At 38.0% G+C, this 22,636-nt stretch overlaps 1 protein-coding gene across 1 annotated transcript in view; it reads right to left on the bottom strand.

Moving 5' to 3' along the window:
• Positions 1–22,636, bottom strand: part of patj (PATJ crumbs cell polarity complex component) — a 168,624-nt gene that overhangs the window by 89,419 nt on the left and 56,569 nt on the right. The window contains exons 22-30 of the mRNA XM_079808025.1: positions 21,836–22,138; positions 21,410–21,482; positions 21,243–21,339; positions 19,855–19,932; positions 19,689–19,760; positions 15,962–16,139; positions 15,369–15,479; positions 13,601–13,660; positions 4,266–4,386 (exon numbers count right to left, since the gene is read on the bottom strand). Coding sequence (XP_079664151.1) covers positions 4,266–4,386; positions 13,601–13,660; positions 15,369–15,479; positions 15,962–16,139; positions 19,689–19,760; positions 19,855–19,932; positions 21,243–21,339; positions 21,410–21,482; positions 21,836–22,138 — 1,093 coding nt within the window. The remainder of the gene's footprint in view (positions 1–4,265; positions 4,387–13,600; positions 13,661–15,368; positions 15,480–15,961; positions 16,140–19,688; positions 19,761–19,854; positions 19,933–21,242; positions 21,340–21,409; positions 21,483–21,835; positions 22,139–22,636) is intronic.

Here is a 22,636-nt window from a genome sequence, read left to right as displayed (position 1 = left end):
GTTCTCACCGTGCCAGACTTTTGACAATCAGCATAAAATATGGTCCACACTGGAACTCAATTTGGCAGAGAATCTTTATGGATATTAAAGACCATCTAAAACAACAAACATCCCCTTTTCCAATGACCTACTACTATAAATGCCTCAAAAAGTGCAATATGTATTAGATGGAGTCTAAAAGTATTTCTAGTCTGCGTCACTAAGTATGATACATCAAGTCCAGATGATGAACGAATACTTGCGAATCCCAGAACCACAAAACAAAACCATTCCTTCAGGACAACTGTTAAAACTGATGTTACCAAAGATGGATCTGAACAGAAAATGTGCCTTTTGGCTTCATTGTGGCGTTTTTCCATTGACCATTTGTGAGTCTCTTATAATTCATCAGGCTGACTGATGCTCTGAACTGAGATAAATAGCTGCTTCAAGGTCCCTGTTTCAACCTCAAACAAAAGAGCTTTATACAATACAGCCTTCGCCACAGAAGCAAACAGATGGCGGGATTCATTCATTCTTGAACGCGTATAAATCTGATGCAGACGCAGCGCCATGTCCAGCATACAATATGCTAGAATATCATAATTGCATACAGAGATTCTTAGGAGAGCAAATATGAGTTGTGCAATAACCGTTTGGTAATAGTTTTCCATTTAAAATACAAAATGAATGCACATCAGCAAATCCTGACATAAAAGGTCGTCTTATCGCACATCCTACATAGCAAGGCAAACGCCCCGTAATCCTATTGCGACAAGTTTTAGGCAAAGTTTTAAGATTGTGTTTATACAACATTCAATAAATCCAACACAATATTACTCTTATCTTAATCCGCGAGCAGGCGTTTTCTTATGTCGAGGGATTACGCAAACTGCTGACTAGGATGTCCTACGCGCTGGAGTGGAAAAAGAAAACCCCTCTAACTTAAGCAGTTCAGCATGTTGAGGCCTTCAGCGAAGCTCAAGTATCGACTTCCATCAAAAATTCTTTCATTGGGCTCACAGAAGCAAGTGCTTTAGCCACTGATGAGGTAACATAAAGTAATTTATCACTGACAGGTGGGAAGGTAGCATCGACATCAAAAATCACCACACCAGAAGACAAGCTTCACAGGCAGAACGGTTCATGCCACAGATAGAAAGCAGTTATTGAGCTGATCCAATGTGACTAGAGCCATGAAAGTTTTAGCATCTACAATATTAAATAATGAGCAAGTAGCAGTTTTAGTACTTTGTCAAACTTTACATTTAGCCTTGCTAGCTAAATAACAGCTGGTTATATACAAGTTAAGACAACAACAACAAAAACACAAGTGTCTAATTCAAGAGCTCAAGTTCATATTTTAAAGACAGATTTCAATATACAGTATATTGCACAAAATGCAGAAGCTAAATGCTACAGTCAAATTTCCCATTACTTTGTTGTCCGAACTCTGGAGAATGTGGGAAATAATGAGCTGAAACTAGCAAATAGCTGCTTAAGAAGAACTTTACATGAACCTTATTGGCTAAATGGTAGCTAGTTATAGCCTATACAAAAGTTAGTCACGACTACAACAAAAAAAGTGTCTAATTCAAGTTCCAACTTCCAAGTTCATATTTTAGAGCCTCGGGGTGTTTACATTTAATTTAAAATCACTTTATAAGAACAATTGAACTTAAGATACAGTATGTTGCACATAACGGAGAAGCTAAATGCTAAAAGGAGCTAAATGCTACACAGTGACAGTGATTTCATGCAGCTTTGCATGCATTATCCATCCCACTGTTGTCTGAATTGTGGAGATTGTGGGGAATAATGAGACGAAACTAGCAGGTAACAGCTTGAGAAGTAGATTTGACCAAACTTTTCATTTAGCTTTGCTGGCTAAATGGTAGCTGCTTATACAAGAGGTGGACATGCTAACCAAAACAAGCGTCTAATTCAAGAGGTTCAGTTCCAAGTTCATATTTCATACCCTCAAGATGTTGACTTTTAAATTTAAAATCACTTTACCAACAATTTGCACGCACTGACGATCCAATATGTTTTACAAATGGAGAACCTAAATGTTAACAGAAGCTAATGCTACACTGTCAGTGTATGCCAGCAGCATTGCATTTCTAATAGTCTTTGTTGCAAAAATAAATATAATATAATACACAAATACCACTTGTATTTCATGCTAATCTGTCATTTTTAACATTGACACTTTAACAACACTATGTGAAACCAAAGACTTTATATATAGGAAGACGGTGCACTCCGATTACTTCTAAATAGGAGAAAGAGCAATGGCCAATATGGCGAATACGACCCCGTCTTCCAAATGAAAGAGCCAATCGCTGATTAGTAAAGTCATCATGTCACTGGAGCTGCCTTTAGAAGCTTCTGAGATTCACGTTTAGGACTGCACATGAGCTTTGTCCAGACTGAAAATTTGTTTTGTTTTGTTGTCATGATTCGAGTGTTTAGAAACTAAATTTATGAGACAGTTGTTGTCAGATTTCATAGGTGATTTCGAAAATGAAATTTATTCGTGAGTTTGGCAAACAGTTTTGGAGAATTTGATGTTTCCCCATTCAAAGAGATAGGAGCTGCAATTGCATGCCCAAGAGGCGTTTCAAAGATGGCCGCCAAGTGAAATGGCAAGACTCAAATGAAATGTATCCTACTCGGAAACTCCTAAATACAGCACACCTCAACACAGACTCAATTTCACACTTAAAGATCTTACAAAAAGAGCTCATCGGATGGCATCCGGGAACAGAGCCAGTTAAAGGACCACCAGTGGTGGACAAGACTGAAAAAGAGATTTGGAGACGCTGCAATGCCTGAACGGCATATTGAGGTCCATCAAAGTGGAAACAGATTAAAGCTGCGGTGTGACGCTGAGAAAGTCTGCCAGCCCAGTCTCAGGGAATGAGATCTGGTACTGGGACGCTGTGATGAGAACGCCTCATGGGATGGCTACTTTAAAAAAAAAAAAAATAATTCTGCATGTCACTTCCTACACTCTAAAAAATGCTGGGTTAAAAATAACCCAAATTGGGTTGAAAATGGACTAACCCAGCAATTGGGTTGTTTTAACCCAGCGGTTAGGTTAAATGTTTGTTTAAAACCACCCAATTGCTGGGTTAAAACAACCCAATTGCTAGGTTAGTCCATTTTCAACCCAACTTGGGTTATTTTGAACCCAGCATTTTTTACAGTGTAAGACACTGGCTATGTTCGGAATATAATAATAGAGTACTGCTTACAGCATATTGAGCAAAATGTGCAATGATGAATGGTTCAAGCAGTATATAGTAGCCACATGACCTCACCATGCTGCATGTTTAATTCAGCAGGTGCGGCCCAGTTATCACAATGGAAATACATTTCTCCATGTCTTATTTTATACATTGCATTGTGGGATACAGCATCCAGTGAAGTGCTCTGTTCTATAATGCACATTACATTTTCTTTTGGTAATTGATTGTATGACTATATAATGTTATAGGGCTGGGGACTGATTTTTAAAAATATAACATTAATAATAATAAGAAATAGAGAAACCATTGGTGCTTGGGCCCTAATTACAAATGTTAATTCAATAAAATGTATTGCATTTAAATCTCAAATGACGACATTTGTGAAGGATGATAATTTAAGCAAATATTTGTTTACTATTAATAAATGTATTTAATCTAATATGTATTTATTAAACGATTATTCATTCTAATTTATTACTATTATTAATAATGAAAATAATTTAAGCAAATATTAATTTATTAACAATTTATTCAATTGAATATCTATTTATTTAACCATTTTATATTCATGTTGATATATTTATTAATAATAAAAACTATACTAATAAAAAATGAAATTATATACTAAAATAATGCACACTGTATTCCACGAATATGCATAACTGGACATACTGTATTTTCTTTGTAATTGATAGGGCTGTCGATTTAAGGAAACATTTATTATTAATAATTTTATTTAATTAAATATCTACGTATTCGACCCTTATTTATACTCTAATTATTCAAACATTTTTATTCTTATTTAACGTTATTATTAATAATTATCATGAATTAATAATTATTATTATTAAGAATAATTGTGACAATGATAATTAATTATACTAAATGAACCAAATAACAGTCCCGATATCCATACTTATATGCTAGAGAAATAGTAGACTATTTTATCTGAGTATGACATTTCAAACATAGCCAGTGACGAATGGACAAACAGATCAGTTGCATGTATTGGCGTGATCAGCAGACTCTCACCTTTAGCCTGCTCTTCCTCCTCCCTCTCTTCCTCCTCCTGCTCCTCCTCCTGCACTTGGCTGGGGGGTCTGTAGGGCGGGGGGAGGCGCATGGGCGGAGGGACGCTGGTCTGTCCTGCTTTCTGCTTGAAGAGAAAAGCGAAGAGACTGTGTGAGAAAGAGAATAATCCAGCACACTGTGAAAAGACGCTACAAAGGACACAGGCAAACGAATAAACAGTGACAGATGAATATGAATGAAAACTGTAGACCGGGGGCCAATGCCCTGCAGAGTTTATCTCCAACCCTGATCAAACACACCAGAGCAAGCTAATCAATGTCTTCAGGATCACTAGAAAATCACAGGTAGGTGAGTTTGATCAGGGTTTGAGCTATTTTTTCCATATTAAAAGGTGAAGTGACAGCTTAGTTCACTTGGAGTGTGTACATGGCCTTTTGAAAGGAGAAGTCAGCTGTTAATGCGGTCAAGATGCTGGCGCAACAAGGGTTGGCCAAGCTTCAATCAGAGGTGGCACTGGCCACCATGTAGCTACGCCCCAGCTTGAAGACAGTAATACACTTAGAATATGTAACTATGGCACACTCGCTTTATTTTTCCTTTTGTGCTTACTGCACGTTTTGCGCATGAGCTGCACGCACCTCAAAACTACACACTCTAATGATGACCTTGCTTGATTGACCAACGATACGTTATATTGGTTAAATTATTAGTGGCGATTAATCGATTGTTGATTAAGTAGCATCACTACTTACAGTGCGATTTCTAGGGTGTTCTGAGTAATGTTTGGCACTCTCTGTGCAACTTCTAGGGCAGGGGTGTCCAAAGTTGGTCCTGCAGTGTTTAGCTTCAACACACCTGCCTGGAAGTTTCTAGTACGACCTTTGCTGCGTCCCAATTCGCCTGCTTATACTAAGAACTAAAAGTATGTACTCTTTTTGTGAAGAAAAAGTACATACTTTTGAGTATGTAGCAAAGAGTAGGCAAGCTTTGGAACTTACTACTTCGTCATCTATAACGGACACTCTGCCGCTTAGTTACGTGCATCATGTCACCGTTTAAACAGACCCATCGTCACAGTTAAAATCCTCCACATTCAGTTTAATTTCCTACCGTATCGCAGGGAAATGTAGTAGCACGTTGATCTGCCATTTGTGGGTCTTTAATGCAGAGACTCGCGCAGTTTAAATATAATGATGCATTTAAAAGTTAATGGACAAACGTATCATTACAAAAGTTCTCAATGCTGCTGCAGGTGAAATATAATGTGGATAACACTGAATAAATATCTTTTCGTCAGGTTAAATACTGATAATTGATCACTCAGACCCTTTGTCTAACCCTCTCTACTTAACCGTCGGACACGCACATCTATCATGTTTGTAGTTTTTTTTAACACTTTTTATCCCCATTTGTAGTTCTAATTGAATCCTCATCAAACTTGCAATGGGTTGTGGGCAATATCAATATATGTGCGTCGATCCGCGAATTCTGACTGGAAATAGCAGACCATCCGGGTATCTTTGGAATACTCTTTTCAAAATACTATGATTTGGGACTAGGGCTGTCAAAAGATTAAATCGCAACCAAAATAAAACTTTGTGTTTACATAATATATGTGTGTGTACTCTGTTAATTATTATTTATATATAAATACACACACAAGCATGTATATATTTAAGAAATATTTGCATTTATATACTGTATATACATTTACATAATCTATAATATATCTAAATATAAATGTTTTATATATAAAAAATAATATTTTTTTCTTAAATATATACATGCTTGTGTGTGTATTTATATATAAATAATAATTAACAGAGTACACACACATATATTATGTAAACACAAACTTTTATTTTGGATGCGATTAATCGCGATTAATGTTTGACAGCCCTATTTGGGACATACTAATTCTATTTTCGAATACTATTTAGTACGGATAGTATGCGAATTGGGACATGGTGTGTTTAATTGGGGTTGGAGCTAAACTCGGCAGGACAGCGGCCCTCCAGGAGCCCCTTGTCTAGGTTGTTCTAGGTGGGATGAGTTAAAGGGATAGTTCACCCAAAAATTTACATTTTTGAAGAAAAAGGAAGATATTTGGAAGAATGTTTGTAACCAGGCAGACCTCAGCAGCCATTGACTACCATAGTGGGGGGGGGGGGGGGGGGCTATGGTAGTTATGTTTGGTTACAAACATTCTTCTAAATATCTTCCATAGTGTCCGGCAGAACAAAGAAATTTATACAGGTTTGTTTACAACTGTGACAATAAGTGCTTATCAGGATCAATTAAACGCTGCATTTTCAAAAGTATGTGAAGTATGTAAAGTTCGCGGCATAGACTCTTTAAAATATGTCCAAGAGTTTCACACATCGGCCTGCGATTGTAGGAACATCGACGTTACACTTTCACGCCAAAACGAAACTAACTGTGATTGGTTGCTTTACATGTCAGTCAGATGGCCTCTGGACAGTCCTTGGCCAATAAAAGCTGCTATGGAATCCAGACCTTCTGCCGTCAGTCTGGCTATGCGCGACTACACGCAATGTATGTGTGTGGACAAAAATCGAGACGCTACTCACTGCAGAGCCATGGGTGGAGCGTGAAGTCCAGCTCCCCCTCTCTAGATGTTATAAGGGAGTAATGGGTGGAGTACAACCACGCCCTAAAGGCCTGTTCACACGGGACGATTTTCGCACATGTTTATCGTGACGTTTAAACAAAGGGCGCCAATGTGAGTGTGCACACCGACGCGCAAAACGGCAGGCGTAAAAGCGTCATTAAAGGGTAACTAAACCCTAAACCAACTTTTTTTAGTTAATGATCTGTAATACTGGGGCTTTATTAATGCTGTTCATTGATTCGAGTAAATATTTTGACATTTGAGTATAAAGTGTTTTAATTCTATAAAATATGTGCTGCCCTCTTAAGGTTGAACGGTGGCTACTGCAGTTGAATTTTCCTATTGGACGTTGTGGTACATCGTGACGTAGGATGGCACTTCCAACGGCTCACTATCCACGCCCCTGGCACGAGCTCACCACGCCCTCAGAAATGTTTCCCCAATCACATGATGAGAACGGCTTCACTCCAGTATGAACTGTCATGTTACATGATGAAGTAGAAACATTATGAATGAAACTGACTTGACACTTGCTTTAACATTGTAATGAAGAAAATACGGTTAAATAATGCAGTTGTCAGTACACGTCAGGCTTTTCTTGCGATATTATTGCCGCCCGTCATGTGTACAGATAATTTTCATACATGACACGCGCTTTCAAACCCTGACACGCAAGTGGTTGCCGCGGTAACGGACAACAATACTGTAACGTGCTGGCGTATAGTCTAACTTATTTGAGGAAATCCGTTTATAATAGGCTTTTAGGTCTGAACTTATTGGTCCTGCGCTGCTTATTGATTCAGTTCATTTGAATGAAAATCGTATGTATATCAGATATCTGATCTATTTTTAGTGGCATTCAGTGTAAGGATTTGACTGTTCATAGATTAGGTCAGTTCTCTTGCGCTGCTGCTTCACTAGCATCGTCGGCATCGGGAGTTAACGCAGTTTGAGCAGCGGCTCGCATTGATAAGGCTCTGGGTCTGTGTCTACAGACCTTTCACCCTCCTCCACTTCAGGTGAAGGATGGAGAATGACCGCTCTGTTGCAAAGCTGGCGTCACTCCAGTCATTCTCCATCTTCTCGACTGGCGAGTCAGACAGCTGTCAATCAACCCGTGACTGCGGGTCTCAGGTGCACGCCCTCCGCTCAGCCCCGCCCTCGGTTCGTCCCTCTGTCTCCGCTTTTCCAGCATTTTTCAAAAATTGCCAGTGGGTGGAATTAAGCTCTGAGCAGGGGTTTAGTCACCCTTTTTGTTTTGATGAGGCGTGTTAAAAAGCTGGTCGACCAATGAGATCGGCGCTTCTGTTCACGTGCCTGGAGCTGCTGAAGTTACAGTAAAACACCACTTGGTGGCGCTCAAGCACAAAACGGTTTTGCCGAGCACACATTGATACGACGAAGAAGAAGTACGTACACAAAGAAGATGAGCTACCAATGCTGCTTGCCAGTTAGAAAAAAGTGTGTGAATGGTTTTTGTAAGCATGTAAATACTGTCTCTTTTCTTCTTCTGTGTGACAAGCGAGTGTCAGAAGCGTAAAGTGGCGCAGCACCACCTTGTGTACCGGGAGCGCATCTACTGAATTTGCACGTTCACTCGGCGCAACGCCAGTGAAAATCGCTTGGGTGTGAACACTCAATATGCGCCGAAAAACACTGGCGATAAGCGCGTGCGATATTCATCCCGGCCTTAACCCTACCCATAACCCTATCCCTCCACCCATTAGATCCACAGAGGTGGAGCTGGACTAGGTCAAGCTCAACCCATGACATCCAGAGAGGTGGAGCTGGACGTCATTTGGCTCTGCAGCGAGCGCAGACAGTCGAGGAACATGGACGACTGAAGTATACTCTGGGCTTTAGGGTTAGGGGGTATGTTTAACAATATTTTGACTATACAAAATGTTGAACATTAATGCAAATTAACACATTTAACCAGTGACAACAGCGTCCAATCAATGCTAACCATCTCTCTAACAGATCTAGCATTAATCAGTTATTAGCGGCGCTTACAGAAGGATGCCATAATGTTTCACTGCTCCAGAGAGCAACACTTACCGCTGATTAATAGCTAATGAACGATGGAAGAACGATATCGAGGGAGAAAGACCACTAATGTGTGCAAGAGATGTGAATACAGGTATTAGACGCCGAATTTTGCTCACAATATATGGAAAATCTTTGTTTATAGTATATTATGAAAGTTAATTCTTCTATTTAGTCTGTCGCAGTTCCCTTTTCAAATCTAAATTTACATTTTCTTTTGGAACATAACATCCGAAATGCAAAGCAGCGAGTTTTTCTTCAGATACGAGCTGAAAAGTTAATTAAATTTGCAGGGTGTAATTAGAGGGCCCCATATTCTGATTGTGGTGAATAATCACGTAGCCTCGGGAGCCGAAAGCAACTAATGGATGATGGAGCAATTAGGCAAATTACCGTAATTTCAAATTAATTGCTAGAAAAAACAGTTTTAATCAAAACACGGCGACTCCAGAGGTATCTAGAAGATTTCAAATTGGGATTCTTCTGCAGGTCTCCTGGGAAGAGACACCATTTCTCAGAAACATGGGCTTGCTTGCGCATATATGTCCTCTTTTCTTTCATTATTTCTCTTGATTCTGGGATGTGGTGAGGGCTATAATAGATAGTGATGAGTTGTGCTTTGATGTGAGTGGAAAACAGCCTTAGACATTTACACTAGTGGACACAAAGTCATCTTGAAACAGACACATAATAATACAGCATTCAGCTATTTTGCAAAGAGACTCGGAGTGTGATCATTACAGTAATAAAATAATAACGGATCATTACGGATGATGCGGTTGCAGTGAGAATCAAATTGCAGTGAATGCTGCAGATTTTTATGTTCTAGCATAGGCTGCTAATATTATGTGTTCATATATAAAATATGGTCCAGAAGGCTGAGACCACACTAAAAGGCATTCAAAATCTTAATAAATCCTGGAAATTAAATATATATTTGTAATCTGATATTATCATTAAAAATTTTTTATAAAATAACAGCATTAACTTGTCTAAAAGGTTCTTGCCTTTTATTTCGACTTTAGATCATTATTCTCAATATTCAAATAAATAAAAAGAATATTAAATTATATTTCTGAACAAACAATTATATATACACAAGCAGACTAGCGTTTGAAAGTTTAGAATCATTAAAGGTCACTTTTGGTCACTAAGGTTGCATATTTAATCAAAAATACAGTAAAAACAGTAATTTTGTTTTCTACTCTAATATTTTTTCCAATGTAATTGATTCATTTGATGGCATGTATTTTCAGCATCATTACTTCAGTGTCACATGATCCTTCAAAAATCAATTCTAATCAGATGATTTGATGCTCCATTATTAGCAATTATTATTGATACTTTATTATTAATAATAGATAATGAAAATTCAGCTTTGCCATCACAGAACAAATTTTTTTTTAAGATAAACTTATTTCATATTATTAGAGTTTTTGATGATTTTTTAACAAAGCATAAAATAATATATATATATATATATATATATTCAGGGTGATTGGGACACTTTTTGCCATTGAGATGACTTGGAAAAAGTGTCCCTATTACCCTGAATTAACCCTATATATATATATAAAATATATACACAATATATAATATATAAGGCCTGGCTCGAGTCTCCGCTCTAATTCATCTAAAAGGTGTTGAGGTCAGGACTCTGTGCAGGCCAGTCAAGTTCCTCCACACCAAACTCGCTCATCCATGTCTTGATGGACCTTGCTTTGTGCACTGGTGCGCAGTCATGTTGGAACAGGAAGGGGCCATCCCTAAACTGTTCCCACAAAGTTGGGACCATGAAATTGTCCAAAATGTCTTGGTATGCTGAAGCATTAAGAGTTCCTTTCAATGGAACATAGGGGAGAAGCCCAACCCCTGAAAAACAACCCCACACCATAATCCCCCCGCCACCAAACTTTACACTTGTCACAATGCAGTCAGGCAAGTAGTTATCCTGGCAACCGCCAAACCCAGACTCGTCCATCGGATTTTCAAACAGAGAAGCGTGATTTGTCACTCCAGAGAACACATCTCCACTAATCTGCAGGCCACACAAAGTTTGGAGGTCTGTAGCTATTGACTCCGCAGAAAGGCGACTTCTGCGTACTGTGCATCTCAGCATGCGGTGACCCTGCTCTCAGATTTTACGTGGCCTACCACTTTGTGCCGGAGTTGCTTTTGTTCCCAAAATCCCAATCGCTTCCACATTTGTTATAATGCCACTAACAGTTGACCGTGGAATATTTAGTAGTGAGGAAATTTCATTAGTGCACAGGTGGCAACCTATCACGGTACCACGCTTGAATTCACTGAACTCCTGAGAGCAACCCATTCTTTCACAAATGTTTGTAGAAGCGTCTGCATGCCTATTTTATACACCTGTGGCCATGTAAGGGATTGGATCAGCTAAATTCAATGATTTGGAGGGGTGTCCCAATACTTTTGGCAATATAGTGTATGTATGTATATATGTAAATATATTAGTGCTGAGCAAATTAAAACGTTAATTTTTTTTATTTTAATGCATTAAAAATATTGAATGCAATTAACGCAGCGTTCGTTTTTATATAAATTTTTGCCTAACGTTACATTATATGATCACGCTCTTATTCGTGTAAATGTTTTTAAATCATCTAAGCGTGACATGACAGAAGAGAACACGCTGTATGTCAGTGTCCTGTCTCTCTGTGTGTGTGTGTGTGTGTGTGTCTGTGTGGCTGCGTCTCAATCAGATCCCTAGTTGCGCCATGCCTCGTGCACACATCGAGTTCTCTTACGCTCTTGAACAAACAATAACAACAACACAGAGAAAGGCCAGTTTTGTAGAGTATTCTTGTAATAGGAGTCTTAAATGAGTTAAATAACATCGTGAGAAAATGAAATGCGTGGGACAGCGCGTCAGATCTGCGTCATGTTCAGCAGCGGCCGATCTTAAAGTGACAGCAGCACTGATGATGTCTGTCATTAATGTTCATCAAGGAACAACGGGAACAGAGAAAATATGATTAATCTATATTTAATTTGATAACCATTACATTTCTGTATATGTCTAACAGGGAAGCCCACAGGTAAATATAACATTTATTATAATGAGTTTATTTAAAGATTGTTTTAAGTTCACTTAAATTAAAAGTTGTTTTTTTTAAGCCTAACAAATGTTGAAATTAGTAGCTTTCATTTATACTGTAATGTAATGTAACGTCATTAATGTTTCATAGAGACATTAGTATCAGTGATACTGGCCTTCATTCATAAAAAGATGCCATTACAACCCTCTACAATGCGAGTAAAACACTCGCATATGCGAGTAAATCTTCACTCTGGGCGATTAAATAATATCTATCATTATTCATTGGCATTTACTCGCCAGTGTGTGTGTTAGAGGCTAAGAATAAGTTTAGCATAAATATATTTTTACTCGCTGAACACTCTGAATAAGCACTTGAGAGTTTCACTCTCGTCAAGCGATCTATACGATTTCAAATCAGCTCATCTGACATACCGTAAACTCTAGTGTGAAGAGCACATTTCTCACACATGCCTGCGAGTGCGTGTGCGCGAGAGTCTTACATACCACGCAAAATCAACGCGCTACATGTTAACAATATTCTTTATTGTATTTTCTTTGTAGTTCATTTGGAATTATTCAGCTTTTAAGAACAAGCAGAAGATATGCCGTTTTTTTCCGGTAGTGGGCGGAACTAATGCGCAACCGGTAATCTCATTGGCTGGCGCTCATTTTTTCCTGTCCCTGTTTTGATTTCAGCAAATCAGTTTGAGCAAATGCTGTCAACGTGATTAATATTCATGAACCCAGCACTCATCAATCCTTAGTGCGTTGTATATTGTTAGTAGAATTTGTAGTATTGTTAGTATTATCTTTTAATAATATAATATACTATTATCTTTTTTTTTTTACAGAAACACCAACAATATCTTAAGCACCACCACCAGTCCAAAGTTCAGTTAAATGACATATGCATTTATACATGGTTCCCAACAGTTTTAGTTCTAATTACTCTAAGTTCTATCATTAAATAGTGCTTGATTATCATATATCATATCATAGTCTAATGCTTGATTGACTGATGTTAAGTGTGTACGTTCAGATATTTAAAAAGCTGTGCCATTTTACAAAGATATTGATAAATCTGGTGGAATTATATAATATAATAAAATAAAAGTATATAATTCTGGCAACTAAACAAAAAAATGTAATAAAAAGGTGTGCGTAGAGGGTTGCATTACAACACATATTTAAAATATGCTGTCTTTAAATTGTTTTCTACATTAATTTGGAGAGTAACTGAAATTATTACAATATCAAAATATTAAAAACTCCCAAAATGTCAAAAACTTGCGATTAATCGCGATTAATTACAGAAAACAATGCAATTAATTAGTAAAAAAATTTAATCGATTCCCAGCACTAATATTTTAAATTAAAATAATAGGACTAGCATGATTCATTGCATTAATTTTTATCTCGTCATCTCGTGATTTTTTAATAACTACATGCACAAAAATGTACAGCCCTCCTATTTACAATATCTGTCAGTATTTTTATTTTCGTGCAGGATTTGTTGAAAAGCCCAGAGCTGAAGGTGAAAGAGCCACAACTCAGAGGTGAGCTTGTGCAGAGCGCAGGCTTATAACCCACCTGGGCAGCTTTCCTCTTAGCCTTGTGCTGTCTAATGCTGGAGGCTGTCACTGAAGCAGGCTGCAAACACACACACACACACGCAGAAAGTCAACCTCATGGATAACAAACACGGACACATCAGCTCAAGAGATTTGTGCATTCCCAGACTGGGGCTGAGAGAGAATGAAATCAATTATCTCAGACAGAGGAAGACATCAATCATTGACATCCCGTTAGTGTCGCTATTACTGTTGAAAGCATCCAATCAGGAGGGATTAGCGCATGGCATGGGAACAGAACCAAAAGATTCTGCATTTGTATGGTTGCTGAGGTTTAAGTACCCAACCTGCAGGGCATTCAAACTAAGGTCATGAAAATCATTAAGTTGTACTGTATGAAACAACAGCTCTGCTCGACTGTGCAAAAGATGGGACTGCAGCCTTAGGGTCAACACAGACAGGTTCAGGAAGAGCTTCTTCCCTCAAATCACACAGATCCTCAATAAGGATGCTGCTAGAGGCCCATACGCTGCTCTCTGACCACCACAATATTGACATACAATAATCATCCAGTAGGTCTTTAGAGGGCACATGTTCCCTCTCACATTTTCGACCGCACTTCCTATATCAAGTTACTTTTTATTATTTAAATATTATTTAGAATTATCAACAGACAAACATAATAGCCAGGGCTGGGTAATTGGCTGCTAAATAGACTATGACTTTGCCAATGGATAATAAACAATTTTTGTGAATTAAGTAATTTTTTGGGTAAACATGTAAAATAAATAATATATTAAAAAATAAATGACAATGAGAAATTCTACATTTGCATATGCATGTTATATATTTATAGTTACTAGTAATAAATACATATGATTATTTATTATAATTATTACATGCATTATTCATACAATTCTTTTACAATAATTAAATATATTATTAAATTAATATAAATGAATTATTACATGAATATTACAATACCTAAATGTTAAAATCATTTTGTTAATTATAATGTCAAATATATAAACAATTAAATAGAATATAATTACTATATGTATTATTTATATTATCTATATTGTTATATTAAATTAAATATATATATATTAAAATATGAATATTTTGATATTTAGAAAACTAAACTATTTAGTTTCAGTAATTTTAATAAATACATAAATGCATACGATTATGTATTAAAATATTTTTATTACAACATCTAAATGTTACTGTAACATCTAAATATTATACATTATTATAATATAATATTATTCAATGTATGCATATTAAATATAATATTATTAAAATGTATATAGTTTTATTATAATAATGATTTTGGCATGGTTACATTTTGATTAACAGCGAAAGAGCAGAGATAACAGAAAATAATGCACATCTGCATGTGGACACAATAGTGACACAGTAATTTGTGTCCACACACACACACATCTACAACATTTATTTGTGTTTTTGTTGCGCTTTTTTCTCCTTATGCAAAGGACACATACGTTACAAAACTTGGATGACAGTTAAAGGACGCAAGAACAATTGTAACTTCAAAATAGAGGCACATTATGGACAAATACAGGGGACTTTAAGCAATCAAAAGAGGGCCAGACCTTTAAAAGCATTATTATTGTTGAACTGGAAATGAATTGGCCCCATTTTCATAAATGAAAGCACTCAGGCGTGAACGATGGGGTGGGTGGGGGGGCATGGTCATATCTGAGGTGCACAGTGGCAGGAGAAGATGATGGCATTTGAATTGGAGTTTGAAATGACAGGTTTACCCGTGGAGTGGAGCACAGGCTCTGCACGACGAAGACTACGGGACTGGACGCCGCTTTGATAGCCTGTACTGCCTCCTCATGGCTGGCGTTCTGCAAATCCACTCCAGAAACCTATTTATCACAGAGGATGACGAAAGGACAAAGTACAGAGGGAAGAGAGAGAGAGAGATAAGAGAGGATTTAAAGGAGACATGCATTTGAAAACAGCAACAACAAAAAAATATGGTTATTCAGACCATGATGTTAGAACCATGTGCATATTAACATGTGCCCACCCACATTTACATATCAACATATGTCCATCAGAGTCAAGTTGCTGAAACGGTTTTTATATGCAAAAATCTAGCCAATAATAAAACCGGTCATTTACATATTGTCTAAAAAAAAAAACAATTACAGGCACTTTTGCTGCAAGAAATCTTCATAAGCAGATTCAGGGATAAATAAAATACTACAAAACACAGAATAGGGCTCTTTAAAATGGTTAGGAAGCAGAAAAGACTAGAATGCTATTAGGCGTAGTTGTGTACTAATAAGCAACAGCTGTATTAAGAGCAAATGCGTCTGAACATGTATGCGTGTGGCTCTCAGACCTGTAAGATCTTGTCTCCTGTTTTAAGGGCACCCGTGCGTCCAGCTGGGCTGTCTGGCAGCACCTGTTTGATGAAAATGCCCTTCAGTTCCTCTCCGTTCTTCAGCCTCTTTATAACAGTGCGTCCTCCCACTATACTGATCCCCAGAGACTCCTGCGGCTCAAGCCACACCTCCACTCTGAGACCAAAAAGCGGGAAACAAATTATGTCTCTTATGCTCACCAAGGCTCATTTATTTGATTCAAAATTCAATATAAACTGTAATATTGTGAAATATTATAACAATTTAAAATAACTGTTTTATATCTATATTAGTGCTGGGAATCGATTCAATTTTTTAACTAATTAATCAAATTTTTTCTGCAATTAATCGCGATTAATCGCACGTTTTTTATATTTTTAGTTTTTAATATTTTGATATTGTAATAATTTCAGTTACTCTCCAAATTAATGTAAAAAAATTTAAAGACCGTATATTTTAAATATGTGTTGTAATGGCATCTTTTTATGAATGAAGGCCAGTCTCACTGATACTACTGATACTCCTCAATCCGGCCGTCACGTCTTCCATTGAGGAAGCAGAGGCTGGGGGCTCAGAGGAGGACTCGTCCATCACCCGGGCTGAAGTCACCGAGGTGGTCAAGAAACTCCTCGGTGGCAAGGCACCGGGGGTGGATGAGATCCGCCCTGAGTACCTCAAGTCTCTGGATGTTGTGGGGCTGTCTTGGCTGACACGCCTCTGCAGCATCGCGTGGCGGTCGGGGACAGTGCCTCTGGGATGGCAGACCGGGGTGGTGGTCCCTCTTTTTAAGAAGGGGGACCGGAGGGTGTGTTCCAACTACAGGGGGATCACACTTCTCAGCCTCCCCGGGAAAGTCTATGCCAGGGTACTGGAGAGGAGAATTCGGCCGATAGTTGAACCTCGGATTCAGGAGGAACAGTGTGGTTTTCGTTCTGGTCGTGGAACACTGGACCAGCTCTATACCCTCTACAGGGTGCTGGAGGGTTCATGGGAGTTTGCCCAACCAGTCCACATTTGTTTTGTGGATTTGGAGAAGGCATTCGACTGTGTCCCTCGCGGCGTCCTGTGGAGGGTGCTGGGGGAATATGGGGTCCGGGGTCCTTTGCTGAGGGCTGTCCGGTCCCTGTATGACCAAAGCAGGAGTTTGGTCCGCATTGCCGGCAGTAAGTCAGACTTGTTCCCGGTGCATGTTGGACTCCGGCAGGGCTGCCCTTTGTCGCCGGTTCTGTTCATAATTTTTATGGACAGAATTTCTAGGCGCAGCCAAGGGCCGGAGGGTGTCAGGTTTGGGGACCACACGGTTTCGTCTCTGCTCTTTGCGGATGACGTTGTCGTGTTGGCCCCTTCTAACCAGGACCTTCAGCATGCACTGGGACGGTTTGCAGCCGAGTGTGAAGCGGCTGGGATGGGGATCAGCACCTCCAAATCCGAGGCCATGGTCCTCAGTCGGAAAAGGGTGGCTTGCCCACTTCAGGTTGGTGGAGAGTTCCTGCCTCAAGTGGAGGAGTTCAAGTATCTAGGGGTCTTGTTCACGAGTGAGGGGAGGATGGAACGGGAGATTGACAGACGGATCGGTGCAGCTTCTGCAGTAATGCGGTCGATGTACCGGTCTGTCGTGGTGAAGAAAGAGCTAAGCCGTAAGGCGAAGCTCTCGATTTACCGGTCAATCTACGTTCCTACTCTCACCTATGGTCATGAGCTTTGGGTCATGACCGAAAGGACAAGATCCCGGATACAGGCGGCCGAAATGAGCTTTCTCCGCAGGGTGGCTGGGCGCTCCCTTAGAGATAGGGTGAGAAGCTCAGTCACTCGGGAGGAACTCGGAGTAGAGCCGCTGCTCCTCCACATCGAGAGGGGACAGCTGAGGTGGCTCGGGCATCTGTTCCGGATGCCTCCTGAACGCCTTCCCGGGAAGGTGTTTCGGGCATGTCCAACCGGGAGGAGGCCCCGGGGAAGACCAAGGACACGCTGGAGGGACTATGTCTCCCGGCTGGCCTTGGAACGCCTCGGTGTCCCCCCGGAAGAGCTAGAGGAAGTGTCTAGGGAGAGGGAAGTCTGGGCATCTCTGCTTAGACTGCTGCCCCCGCGACCCGGCCCCGGATAAGCGGAAGAAGATGGATGGATGGCATTATAATAGGCCTAAATGTTATTTTTACCTGTGGCCTTCCCTGTTAGACATATACAGAAATGTAATAGTTATCAAACATCTTTCTTAACTGCATAAATAATAAATTAAATATAGATTAATCATCATTAAAGCTACAATTTTCTCTGTTCCCGTTGTTCTTTGATGAACATTAATGACAGGCATCATCAGTGCTCCTGTCACTTTAAGAACGGCCGCTGATGAACATGACGCAGATATTTCCTCACAACTCTTTAAGTTCATTTAAGATGTTATTTAACTAATTTAAGACTCCTAATATGAGAATACTCAACATTCTCTGTGTTGTTGTTATTGTTTGTTCAAGAGCAGAAGAGAACTCGATGTGAGCAGGAGACTGACGCGATTCTGTCTTTGCGTCGAGTGTGTGTGTGTGTGTGTGTGTCAGAGTGTCCCTCAATTAGCTGACATGACACACACACAGGACATTGACATACAGCGCGTTCTCTTGTGTCTTGTCGCGCTTGGAAGCATTTACATGAATAGGAGCGTGATCATGTAACGCTAGGCAAAAATGGATATAAAAACGGACGCTGCGTTATTTGCGTTAAATATTTTTAATGCGTTAAGCTGAAAAAATTAATCGCCCGCGTTAACACGTTAATTTGCCCAGCCCTAATTTATATATATATTTAAGTCGTAATTTATTCCCGTGATGCAAAGCTGAATTTTCAGCATCATTACTCCAGTCTTCAGTGTCACATGATCCTTCAGAAATCGTTCTAATATGCTGATTTGGTGTTTAAGAAACATTTCTGATTATTATCAATGCTGAAAACTTTTTAAAAATTTTCAGAATCCTTTGATGAATAAAGAGTTAACAAATCAATTTGCATCAATTTGAATACAAATAATTTGTAAAATTATAAAATGCATTTTCTGTCACTTTTGACTGGTAGTGTATATATTTAACTATATAATATAATTCATACAATACAATATAATATAATTATTATTAATGAGGCTTATTAGATCTATTATCTCTGATACAAAAACATTAAATCATCACAAATTATTATCATTATTATTTATATGAAATATATTAAATTATTGCATGTGATCTACAACAACAACAATAGTATAAATTATTTTTATTTATTAATGTTATAATAATTAATGATGTTATGTAGAATATTTTTGACAATTTATCAAATTTACAAATTTATCTTTTAAAATTATAATATAATTAATATAATAATTATTATTACAAAAACTTTAAATCATCACTTCCTGTTTCTATTAAGGTCAACTGAGCTATGTAAACAGAGATATAACATAAAAAAATATTATTGAGTATAGAAGGTGGTCGTCAACAACAACAATTTATATTTTTTTCATAGTATTACAATATTTATACTTACATTTAAAGTTAAAATGTATTTTAACATAATATTATATTATAAACATGCAAATTAATTTTATTTTAGGAAAGTGTCAATTATATGTCAATTATTTTTCATAGACACTTTTGTTACTTCCACCTTTCTATTGAAATCTCTTGAACCACACACACATAATTAGGTGTTTTTAGTGTGTTTTACCTGCGTGCAGGACCCCAGTGACTGAATGCAGGCGTCTCCTCGCCTTCTCCCTCCTCTCTTTCTGGCAGATCACTGCGGATAATACATACACTGTACAGTTATAACACATTCCAAGTACCAAATTCTCAGTATCAATGATCAGTAACGCAGAAAAGTTAACTGTTACCTGTGGCCTCCTCTGATTGGACCGGCAGCGCCCTGATTTCTTCTCTTCCTGTTGCGCGAGGAAGTCCGCTGCACAGATCTGCAGAGCAAGAGTGAAATATAAGAAACAGATGTATAACAGTCACAGAGTCATATTAGACTGAATCAGACTCATCGGGTTTACGTCAAATTAAGAAAACAGTGATTCCGACACTCACAATAATAATCTCATATCCGTCTTAATAATTCACTAAAGCAAGTGACACACCATTTCTGAAATATTTCACCTGATTAAACAGCATGATTTCAACAAATGGATTTCAGTGTAATAGCAGGAAAGCATAAAGTACGATTTCAATTGGATTAAAAATGAATAAAGAATGCAAAGCCATACAACAGTCTTATTATACTTAAAATCTCTGATACAAAAAAATTAATCAATGTATAATTTCCGGTCAACTGAGCTACATACGGTGAACAAAGCTAGAATGTACAAAAATGAACACTGAAATTATGATTATTATATGAAATATATTATTGCATAGGTGATCTTTAACAACAACAATAATAATAATAATAATAATGATAGTTTAAAATTATTATTATTATTATTATTTATTATGTTATGTAATATATTTTGACAATTTACAATACATACAGTATATTTATTTATCTTTTAAATTTACAATTTAATTATATAATAATAATAATAAATTCCCCATCTAAACATCAATACTGTGCATAGTAAATAAATACAATAATCAATTTGCTATTAATTTTCAAATGACATGTTGTATGTGTACAAACCAAAAGGACACACACAAACACACACACTCATTAACAGCTGGTCGAGTCTCAGCTGCGTTTCACACCAATTTGACACTATTCATTGTTTAGCTCAAAACGGCATTTTAGATCCGTTTCTCACTTCTCTTCAATTTCTCTACCGCACCTGGGTTATAGCGCAGTGGTAGCTCGGATTATCATAATTAACTCATTTTCATAATTAAGATAAGCATGATCATTTTCTAATACTTGTAACATATCAAAAAGCATGAATCTCTCATTTAATGCTTAACACCACAAACTGTTTAATTCGAGCATCTTATTTCTACATCTTTAAAAATTTAGTTTTACAACTGTCCTATGAAATTAAGCACCACATTTGTCCAGCAGGTGGCGCTATGGATCTATTAGAAAACATGGTAATTACAACTCCTCACCAGGCATCAATCTTTATCCATTAAAAAATGTATTTAAGAACTCATAATGAGTTTAAGGTGTGTATTAGCAGGTAGAGAGATGTTTTTTTGTACTCTCAAAAATAAACCAATGACAACATGGTAATTTAGTTTGTAAACAGTTAGAGTTGGGTCGGTGTGTGTGTGTTTATAACAGATGAAGACTCACTCAGTGTCAGTGTCGGTCAAGGTGAGTTCTGAGCCTTCGTTTCGAGAGTCAGAGTCTGCCTCGCTGTCCGCTGCCTCCACCCATGAGGCCGACTGACCTGAGAACAGACGTATAAATATCAAACTGTACTTATTTAAATAAACCTGGCTTTAAAGACAAACACTCACTGAGGGGAATTTGTGGATGCTGCATCTGAATCTTCTCAAAGCTCGTGCAAAGCTCATCGTTCATCTCAGCGAACTGTGGCAGCAACAACACAAGAGTTTCAATAACGTATACATTTTATTGCAGAAAGGTGTCGGATCTTACATAAAAATAAACTTGATGACAGCTATGGATGAATCTAATGAAAGTCTAGAAGTAGTCTAAAAAAAATGTATATAAAAAATATATTTTGCATTAAGAAAATGTATTTTTTGCATTATGATGACTTAAAACTCATTGATGTGATGCAAAAATTATATATTTTAATTTTGTATATAAATTTACAGTGTTACAGTTATGAAAATGTAAGCCAAAAGGTATTTGCACACGTTGTATGGCCTTAAAACCTATGAAATCATCTTTGGCATCGGAGTTTCATTGTGCATCACCTGTTCTTGCAAATCCGCTTGAGCGTTGAACTGGTAGAGGCTGGATGTCGCTGGTTTTTCCCGGGAACGACTCATCTCGCTGAGGTATGAAGGCAGACTAGCGCCTTTGACCTTGGAACTCCCTTGATCCATCATGGTTTCCATCTCCTGCTCTTCATCATCTTCATCCACAGCCATCTCTCGCTCCAGGCCGGGCAGGAGGTCAACAGTGGTGAGGGGAGAGGCATAGCGGGGCACAGCGTCAAGGATCAGCTCCGGCTCCTCGTCCAGGTCGTCAGATAAGACTGAGTCATTTCCAAATTCCTACCCACAAAGAACATGACTTTTCAACTTATATTTTCATCTGGTTTTCACACAAAGCTAAGAAAACCTAGGGAGAGTCATATGAACCACTTTTATGATGCATTTTTCGAGCTTAGAAAAGAAAAGAGCAGCGTAAATCTGCTAAACATCCATTTTTGTGTTCCACAGAAGAGAGTAATAAAGGTTTGGAACGACATGAGGGTGAGTGAATGAGATTTCTGGGTAGACTATGCCTTTAAATGCCAATTTTTGTGGGATTTGAATCTACAGAATTTTGAATTCTGGTGACCAACTCATCAAGCTAAAATGTTCATATTTATATCAATAGTGGTAAAATATTTAATCTTTAGTCAAAATATTTATTATACACAGTTTTACTATACTCAGTCCAAAGTTGCCCGACTTTGTAACGGTTTCTAAGGGGGGTAATTTTTGGGTGACAAATCCATTTAACGGCACACTAATAATGGTTTATAAACCAATTTTTATGGAATTTGA

Source organism: Gobio gobio (assembly GCF_949357685.1).
Source record: "Gobio gobio genome assembly, chromosome: 24".
NCBI lineage: Eukaryota > Metazoa > Chordata > Actinopteri > Cypriniformes > Gobionidae > Gobio > Gobio gobio.
Note: the sequence above shows the minus strand (reverse complement) of the source record. Positions and strands in the feature narration are given on the sequence as shown.